The 10,103-nt window shown below is 37.3% G+C and overlaps 2 protein-coding genes across 8 annotated transcripts in view; one reads left to right on the forward strand and one right to left on the reverse strand.

The window, feature by feature from the left end:
• The window catches only part of Eaf2 (ELL associated factor 2), a 22,742-nt gene extending 20,850 nt beyond the window's left edge, over positions 1 to 1,892 (reverse strand). The window contains exon 1 of the mRNA XM_004642232.2: positions 1,748 to 1,892. Within this exon, the coding sequence (XP_004642289.1) occupies positions 1,748 to 1,853 (106 nt within the window). The 5' untranslated portion in view covers positions 1,854 to 1,892. The remainder of the gene's footprint in view (positions 1 to 1,747) is intronic.
• Positions 1,893 to 2,031: 139 nt separating this feature from the next.
• Iqcb1 (IQ motif containing B1) overlaps positions 2,032 to 10,103 on the forward strand; it is a 50,019-nt gene continuing 41,947 nt past the window's right edge. The window contains exons 1-5 of one of the 7 annotated variants that reach the window (XM_023702240.1): positions 2,032 to 2,114; positions 2,555 to 2,646; positions 3,973 to 4,082; positions 4,308 to 4,470; positions 8,561 to 8,690. In XM_023702240.1, the coding sequence (XP_023558008.1) occupies positions 3,983 to 4,082; positions 4,308 to 4,470; positions 8,561 to 8,690 (393 nt within the window). In that variant the 5' untranslated portion in view covers positions 2,032 to 2,114; positions 2,555 to 2,646; positions 3,973 to 3,982. The other 6 variants (XM_023702242.1, XM_023702239.1, XM_023702244.1 and 3 more) reach the window with 6 other exon arrangements.

Consider the following 10,103-nt stretch of genomic DNA (forward strand, 5'->3'; position numbering starts at 1 on the left):
GAGAGACAGAGAGAGACAGAGAGAGACAGAGAGACAGAGACAGTCACAGAGAGACAGAGAGAGGCAGACAGAGAGAGACAGAGAGGCAGACAGAGAGAGACAGGCAGACAAAGAGGCAGACAGAGAGAGACACACAGAGAGAGAGAGGCAGGCAGAGAGAGAGGCAGACAGAGAGAGGCAGACAGAGAAAGAGGCAGAGAGAGAGGCAGACAGAGAAAGAGGCAGAGAGAGGAAGACAGAGAGAGGCAGACAGAGAGAAAGAGGCAGACAGAGAGACAGGCAGACAGGCAGAGAGACAGAGAGAGAGAAGCAGACAGACAGAGAGAGGGGCAGACAGAGAGGCAGACAGAGAGAAGGCAGACAGAGAGACAGACAGACAGAGAGGCAGAGAGAGAGACAGAGAGAAAGAGAGGCAGAGAGAGAGACAGACAGAGACAGAGACAGAGACAGAGACAGAGAGAGACTCAGTCAGCAAAGCACTTGCTGTCTCACTGTGGGAATTTGGATGACAGAATGTGGTCACACAAAGAAGAATAAAAAGGGATAACGATGAACATCTGTTGCCAAATATCTTACCCACATATTCCACCAAATGGTTGTCAATTTTGCTTAATAAAATCCTTTTATAAAATATCAATAAATCCTTGAAGGATTTAAGCCATTGGTTCTTCCTACTTTTATATTAGATTGGAGTTTCTGGTTTTTAATTGAATGTTTTGATTGAACCACGGAACATGTAAGAGCATAAATCATAAAGATTTCTGGACAACCTGACAAAATGAGCAAGGGGGAACCATGAGACAGGAGAAGGGGGGCTAAGCTGGAGAAAGGAAGTGAAAAAATACTCACCTTATCATTTTGCCACAGAAAAAATAAGAGGTTATGTTTCAGTGATCTCAAACTTTCCTTCCTGCCTAGGATTTTACCAGGGTTATTATGCAAAAGAGGAATGTTTTACATAGAAAATAACACATGGTATTATTTTTTCTTCCTGGAATTTGTGTCATTCAATTGCTAAATCAAGAGGTTTGGTTTCTTTTTTTTTTTTTTTTTTTTTTTTTGGTGTGTGTATCGATTTCACGACCTTTTGCATGTCAGGCAGGCGCTTAAGCTGCTCAGCTATGTCCTTAACCCTCAAGAGCTTTTTAAAGCTCTATATTTCAACAACACATAAAAGAAAGTAATTAAAACTAGTTCCAGAGAACATAAGAAAATTAAAGGGAGAAATTACAAGGAGGCAAAATCTCCATAAATTAATACCACACCTACCAATCCATACTGTCAAGTAATCAGTACTTGACAGCTGACAATGAGATCTGGGGTCCAAACGGGGTAACAGACGATTGGGATGGTTGAGAACCTCTCCTCGAGAACACTCTAAATAAAAACCCTTAACATCAGAAGTGAAGACAGAGAATACTGTCCCACCAGCCTTGCCTTCGCCCTGCATTACGTCCTTTCTCCATTCATCACGTCATTTTCCCTTCCACTTGCGCATCCTCCACTTGTCATTTTACCTCCAATCACCTGGGCAGGTCCCGGCACTTTCCGTCCCTGTTTGCGGGTCTCACCCGGGGTTTACCCAGACCTGTTGCACGCCAGCTCCTACCACGCACCCCTAGAACTCCAGGCAGGAGGACGGATCACCTGCCCCGACCCCCAGTTCAGAAGAGCCAGGGGGCTGCAGGAAAATAACTCAGCCCGACCCCGGAGACCCCTGTAGGTCCCTGGCGCAGTCCTCACTCACAGCGCACAGTGTGGAAAGCGTAGCGCGGATGCTTCTCGAAACTCTCGCCTAACTTGAGAACTCGCTCGCGACGGCCCAATTGCGCAAGTCCTGCTGGTCCATTCATAACTCTTCCCCGGCTCCGACTTCGCCACCATCTGCCACCTCAGCCCTGAACAGCTGTGTTTGTGGCCCACCGCCAACTCAGCCATCACAGACCCCGCCCCGCCCCTGACGCGCGTGCTCCGATTGGCTGTCTGGCGAAGGGCGCCCCTCAGCCCTGCCCCGCAGAGTGACGTAAGCACGCTGCGTGGAGAAATCCTGAGTGCTCTTGGTGGTGGGAGTAGAGTCCTTTGTCGGGTGGGGAGGAACGTGAATCCAGGATTAGGTGAAGTGAGGTGGCGACTGAGAATTGAAGGGGATGGAGTTCTGGGAGGCCTTTATGTCAGGCTCCTGGACCAAGTGACCTGCCTGTGTGACCTGACGGGAGAATTGGCTGCTCCACGGCCTTTCTGTGGGATCAGGGGTAAAAACTGAGGCCTGAGGAAGGGCAGTGTTTGGGGGCAGGTGATTTGCACAAGCCTGTTAGAGCCAAAGCCAGGTCTGGAATCCGGGGTAAAGGAGCCTGCGGTCCCAGATCCTGGGCACTAGGACATGCCTGGAAGCGACGCTGTTTCCCTGGCAATCGTTTCCTGCCTCTTAAGTCACGGAAAAAGTTCCCAGTGCTATTAGAATGGGAGGAGGCGGACAAATGAGGATTCAAAATTAAGAACTGCAGGGGATTAAGATCAACTGCAACTGGATAATTTCTTTCTTTATTTTCATCAGAGTGATTTGTGGAAACAATGAAGAGCCTGGCCAGGGAAAAGTAATTCGTGAAGGATCAAGGCTGAGGCTGGAACTGGTGTTCTGCCAACAGGGTAATTCTATTAACACCAATGATTAATAATTGTCTTTCCTTGTCAATGTTCATGAATATATTGTGCAGATGGGAGAAGCATTGTATTAGAGGAGAAGACCTCAAGAAACATTTACAAATGGTTGTAATATTAGATAGTTATTTTTCAAGGTAATTATGTAATCAAATTATATACCTTTACTTACAGTTTTCTATATTATGTAGATTTGTCAGTTTATTGATCCAAGTACTTAAGTGCATATGTCTCCCTCAAATCATTTTTATAATTTCTACTCCTTCTAAGGTATACTGTTTCAGAGGGAAGGTAAGCATTCAACTTCTAGAGCCTAGAACTATCGTTAGTGGCTACTTTTTCTTGTAGGAAGTGTTTACAGATAAAAAAAAGAAAAGAAAACAAAAAAACTGGTTCAGAAAACCAGAGTCCTTTAATTGTATGATCTAAAATCTTACCTGTCATCCATCAAGCACTTAATATACATTTTACATACTTAAGAATTTTATGCATATTTACATTTGTGTATATAGGTGGACTCAAAATACACTTTTTTCCCATCCAAAACATTAGCAGGGAATATGTTCTATAGCAAGTTCTAAGGCTGCCTTGACTATACATAAAACTTTGTTTTAGGAAAAACAAAACACAAAAACAACAGAGTCCTCATGAAATCCACATTCTAGATGTCAGCCAAGGATCAACCTCACAAGCAGACATCTGAAAGGATAGCAGTTTCTGGTCTGTCATATTAGTCCTCTTTAAAAAAAAAAAAATTGGTACAGGATGTTGTTACACGGTTCAGACTCAAAGTGAGCATCCTGTCTCATCTTCCCCAGTGCTAGGATTATGGACATGCTCCACCACACCTGGTTTTAGCGGCCAGCATGGCACACCCACGGGCTCTGGGGTGGTGTGGAATATGGTACTGGGGATTGAACCCCAGTTGTTGCACTTGCCATGCAGGCACTTAGACCACCAAGCTATCTCCCCAGCCCATAAAAGTCCGTTTTTGCACACTCAGTTTCTCCTGTACAAATTCTGTCCTAAAATTGTGCAGATTAGAGAGAGTGAATGTGTAACTCATAGCAGAGTTCCTGACTCTTAGTACATAATAAGTGTACTTTTAGCTGGAGGGATCTAGAATTCTTTTAGAGTTGGCATTGGTTGAAAACAAGTTTCAAAATAAGGAAAACAAACAAACAGATTGTACCATTTACCTCTCAAGGCAAGAAAAGCTAAATTTTCATTTACATTAATCCTACATTTCAAGAGTTATTTAGGGAAGGAATATTTGAAGACTTTTTCATATTTTCTGATTCTATTAAGATACAGGTGATTAGAAATGAAGCTGACAGATACAGACCCAAGAATCTTGTCTCTAGCTGCTGAAGTTGCCAAAAGTCCTGAACAGAGTGTGCCTGTTATTTTGTTGAAGTTAAAAGGTAAGTAAATAATTTTCTAGTTAAGTAACATGTAAGTTAAGAACAGTTCTTATCTTGATTATCTTAACATTTGTTTCTGATTTGTTTAGAGAAATCTTAATAGTGTGGCATAGCAATAGTTTTTCCTATTGGATATAATTCTGTGATTATTTCCTATGTTAAAAATCAAGTAGTTCTTGAATGTACTAGCCAAAATTAAGCATATCTTGTTTTCTTTTGCCTTAGAAATAATAAACAGCACACCATTAGGAAGCTCAGAGTTGAAGAAAATCAAACAAGATATATATTGTTATGACCTCATTCAGTATTGCCTCTTGGTCCTCAGGCAAGATTGTTCTCGAATCCAGGGTGGTTGGACTACCATATCCCAGCTTACACAGATAGTAAGGTAAAATGAAGCAGTAAGCCTGTTCTTGAGTACTTACTCATCAGAGTAAAACCCATTTTTAGGCTGGCGTTCTTTTTGCTATTATTCTACTATGCAAACACTTTTTATTATTGAGGCTTCTGAATATACTCAATATACAGAATTTATATTTGTTTGTCATTTTCAACCTTTCCTGCTTTTTTGTTTATCTTCCTAACAGTAATTTGAACCTCGTATGATAAATTTTGTTAGTATTTTTCTTTCATACCACAGAGTCATAAAAAAGAAATGTATAAACACTTTAGGAAAAGAAAAAATTGTATAGTTCTATGCTAAATTTATTGAAACATCATGAAATTAATACAAGTTACCTTTACTTGCTACAATTACAAGAGGTGGGGCTGGGGAGATAGCTCAGTGGTCTAAGAGCCTGTCTGGCAATCACAAAGGACCTGGGTTCCATCCCCTGTACCACATGCTGTGCTGTTGGGCGGGCCACCAAAACCAGGCATAGTGGCACATACTTATAATTCCAGCACTGGGGAGGCTAAGACAGGTGAATTACTACAAGTCTGAGCAGCATAAAGAGACCCTGTACCAAATAAATAAATTAAAATTTTTAAAAAGTACAAAAAAAGTACAAGAGGTGCTCCAAGTGTTTCCCATTAGCTTCTAGACATTTATTAGTACAGTGAACTACTGCTTGGGTAACCTTGGTCATTGAAATTGCTACACATACATACATTTTCAATTTCTTCTCCAAGGGCTGGCAGTGTAGTGGGTTTTCTGTGATGTGCCACTTCCTTCACGGTTCCCTCATGTGAGGAAAACACCACCTGTTTTTTAAAAAAAAAAAACCATAGTAGGGGGTGGTGAATGAAGGCAGGAGACAGGAAAAGGAATGTTGTGGAACTGTCCTGCTTCAAGGTTGTATATGGTTAGATTTTTGGACTTTTGTGTAAACATAAGAATTATATAATTTGTTATGCCTATTTTTACAATATATTTTAATTTTTAAAAATGTTTTTTCATCGTATTCTGTAAGGACTTAAAGTTTAACATATCAATACTTGATGAAAAATACCAGTTCCATGTTATGCCTAAGATGTTTAATATTCAGACAGATATTGAGGTTAAGCTTAACAGCCTAGGTTATATGGTAATAACAATAAGCTTGTCTTCTGGATGGTTAACAACCTAAGTTTGCAGACCAAAATGAGAGAAAAAGGGCCGCAAGGAAAGCCAACATTTTGGCCCTAGCCTTCCAAGGTCAATTAAGACTCAGCACATATGAGAACTTGTACTGTAACGTCATGTATCTCGGTAGTGTCCCAAATTTTTTGATCAAGGAGATTACAGGGCCAAAGAGGAAAATGATCGATGATGTAGAGTGTGCCTAAGGAGAGTCACAAGGAGAGAAAACATTCTCTCAGGCTTTCACAGAGAACACATTGGCCAAGCAATGGCTGTGACTCATCCACATGGCTGACACTGACAAAGGTTCTACAATCTGAGGTACAGGATCTCAGCATAAATCTTGAGGGGATTTCACTGACCTTATCAGACCCAAAAGCTACTACTCTTGTTGCACAGGTCCTGCTTTACCTTGGTCTTAACCATCCAGCAGAAAATTATAAAAACGAAATATAAGAAGTAAAGCCATGCGGTTATGTTGAGCTGTAGGGTACACTGGTCAACAATTTCTGACATGGCCAGTCAAGTGGAAGACCCAATACTATTATGGACTAGGACTCTTTTAGAATATTTTACTGAGTTAACACACCTGTAATATTCAAATAATGGAACTTAACAAAAAAAGGGGATACAGATGAATGTCCATTTTTTATCTGTGTATTCAAAATGGCTAGGATAGATATATAGTTGCATTCTCATAATGAATAGAAGGATTTGTTCTAATAGTGTTTGTAAATAGGATATCATGTCCACATCTTGTACAGCAATTAACCACTAGGAAGAATGTATGCAATGTGTTAATTATTGAAACTGTCCTACTAATTTAGCCTAAAACTGTCTCATTGCTATTTGTTTCTCAATAAAATTATGGAAAAAAATAAAAAAAATTTAAAAAATACTATTTTTCTATTCCTGTAGTATGTATATCCTTTTATTGGCATACTCTTTATATGTTACTATTACTGTTGGTCACTGTATGTATGATTGTCTAAAAATTCCCTCTGTAAATTTTTTATTATAATTTTCTTTTATTTTGAAGAATAAAAAGATCAAGAAAAACAAAAAATACAGAAACAAGGTAACATAGAACAATACATATATTACAGATTTTCAAAACAAGAATAGCTGATTAGCAATGTCCTCTGTAAATTTTTTGAAGCCAGTGATTGTTTCTTTTGCTCACCACTGAATCCAAAGTGGCTAATATACTTTTAATTGTTTCAGGAATATTTTTTAAAAATATGGAAATTAAAGGACTGGCTCTGTACTTGAGAAATAACGCAGTAGAGAGTGGGTAGCAATTTTATTCAAGTGTGTGACCCAAGCAAAAAGATGCTAAACTTCATCTTTATTTAGCTGTCCACTGTATTCATTAGGTAACACAAATCCTGTCAATAAAATTTAAAAACAGCATTTACGGGTCAGCCAAATAGCTCAGCGGCCAGGGTTCACATGCCAACCCCACCCCCAGGGCACACTGAGACAGCGATTGAGACTGGGTGTGTTGGTGTAACCTGTAATCCCAGCACTTGGAAGACTGAAAACAGGAGAATCACTAAGAGTCCCATCTAAGAAGTGAGACCCTGTACACCCTGTAAACACTACCCTAAAATTCATTAAAAAAAAATTTGCTTTCTTATTGCCATGCTAAAAATTGAAAGAACAAAGTCATGTTTTAAAAGAGGGAAATAAATGGTTTTAGTGCCTAAGCTACTTCCTGGCCAAGTAACTAAAAATGTGCATTTAGTAACAGTTTCCTGGCTTGTTTGGTTTTATTTTAACAAGCCATTTGATTTTAATGAACTATCCCCACTGAAGAGGTCTTGGTGTATTTACTATGTCTCGCTCCCAGCTTTCTAACCTGTTTATTCCTACTTTATTACTAGATAAAGTCCAATATACAGTTACCAAAAAACTACTAATAAATATACATATACTGTTTTTTAAACTTTAGTTTTCAGGATGAATGATTTCTTTAAATAAAGCCTTTTTTGTTTTGATTACATACATTGGTTTGTGATGGTATTGATACTTGTACTTCACATTCTCTCTAAAATAGATATTCTTAAAGAATTAATTTTAAGAACTAAAGAGGAAGTAAAAGCCAATACGTGTAAACATTTGCCAGTGTGGTTTATAGTTTGTTTAATATATAGCTGTTGCTGCTTATCTGTCTGCACACCATTGAAATGGTTCAAACAGCAGTACTTACTCATCAGAGTACAACCCATCTCCAGGCTGGCGTTCTTTTCGGTATTATTGTACTCTGCAAACACTTTTTGTTATTGAGGCTTCTGAATATGCTCAACTCATCCTGGGAGTAGCTTTATGTGCAGCTTCAACATGTGTTTCTCTAAATGACTTCTCTCTTTTAATGTATATTCTAAAGGGATCATTCAGGAATTAGCTTTTTGCTGTTTTCCTTTCTAACATAAAGCATATACAGGTAGATAATTTTCAGATCTTAGGAAAGTAAGCCTGTTGGGAAGTAGAACTGATATGAAGTTACACTAAAATTTTGCTTTCTTTGTCTCTTGATTGTTAATCCTGCTCTGGGGTCCCAGAAATGCTATTCTTGATTAAAAAGTTGAGATATTCTGTGATTTTTTAGAGTCATTATATTCAGTTTGCTGACAATGTGACATTTCAATTTATTTTTGAGCCAAGTGAATCTTAATTTCTGGAAGGGCTGATATGTTGGTTTTTTAAAAATATGTCCATCCTGAACCTAAATACAAGCAAGGTCCACACAATGGTTTACTTTTCTAGAAAGTTGTTAGTTTGATTTTCCAACAAGTTTTTTATTGGCCTGGCAACTGAAGATGGACTGTAAAGATACTCACTGAGGTGTTGTGTCTATATAAATTTATATTCAATTGAAATTTATGGTTAACACAAACTTGCACTCTTATTTTAGCCAATGTTGTGTGGGCTTAGAGCCAGGAGAAGATGCAGAGGAATTTTACAGGGAATTACTTCCAGCAGCTACAGAAAATTTTCTCATTTTGGGGAAAAGATTGCAGGCCTGCTTTCTCAATACAGCTAAGGTATGTGTTTATTTAATGCTTTGTGTTTTACAGCCAATCATTTAAATTCTTGAGATGTCCCATGTTATTTTTCACATTGCAATATTTGACGTAAAGTACAATGAGAGAAGTGAAAGTAAACATTTTTTAAAATTACAGCAAAAAAATCTTCTCTACATTTGGAAGATTGTAAATACTAGTTGAAGCACATTATATAACTTTTTGAAGACTTTCATACTAAGCTTTGGGCATCACCCGTAGGTATGTGTGTCTACAACATCTTCCTGACATACTTTCCTCTGAAATTATATTGTCATTCTCTTCTACACATGGAGGAAAATTTATTTTCTAAACTTAAGACTTTTCTTAGTAGCTCAAGTAATGAAGAAGAATAAAAGTATTTTTTAATTTGATTTTTTGAATCTCTTTTTCTCATCAACATACTTCATTTTAAATATTGGACTCTTCAACAAGTATTTCTTGGGTGGATTGTTTTGTATACTATATGTAGTCTTCCTTTTGACAGGTAAGTTGAGAAATGTTGCTTAGTTTTCAAATATTTGAAGATTTTCTAAATATTTTGATATCAAGTTCCAATTTAATTTTATTGTGGTCAGATAACACCCTCTAATTCATTTAAATCTTGTCTTTTTTTTTAGACTCATTATATGGCCCTTTTATATTTCATCTTAGTTTATTTTTCCTTTCTGCACTTTAAATATTTTGTTCTATTGTCTTCTTTTTTTTTAATTTATTTATTTATTTATTTATCTATTTATTTCTGAGTTCAACTTATAATACCATATTTCCAAGAAAAAAGAACCTTTTGCACAAGAAATTAAAATAAAACCATACCAAGATACACAAAAATGAAATTGTCCAAAACTTATTATAAAGGAAAAAATCACTAAAGCGTATACATAAAAAATATTAGCTCTGGAAGACAAAATTAAATAGCACCTTATTCCACATTAGAAATAAAAGAAAAGACCAAGTGTGTAAGAAATTAGACTAATTAAAGGACTGAAAGAAAAGATCTGTCCTTTTTGAATTTTATACTTAGCAAACATATCTTTGAAAACTAAAAGTAAGATTTACTAGTTATATAAACTTGAAATATTTTGATACCTCCAGAAGTAGCATATAGGAAAAAACAAAGAGCCTACTGCAAAAGGCAAGAGAAGTTGCAGTATGCTCCTGGATGAACAATAAAGAGCTCTCAATATGGTAGTTATGCAGGACTATATAAAAAATATATTTTACAGTACCAATCTTATGTTGGGTTATACACATATTTTTTTCATATATGTGTGCGTATGTATGTATAAAAGACAGGGAAGAAGTAATATAAAGTCAACAGAAAATGGAAATATACTTTTTAAAGTTTCTAATACTAGGAGAAGATATCATACGATGTCTTTTAAATAAATTGTA

This window comes from Octodon degus, unplaced genomic scaffold, assembly GCF_000260255.1.
Source record: "Octodon degus isolate 3935 unplaced genomic scaffold, OctDeg1.0 scaffold00147, whole genome shotgun sequence".
Lineage (NCBI taxonomy): Eukaryota > Metazoa > Chordata > Mammalia > Rodentia > Octodontidae > Octodon > Octodon degus.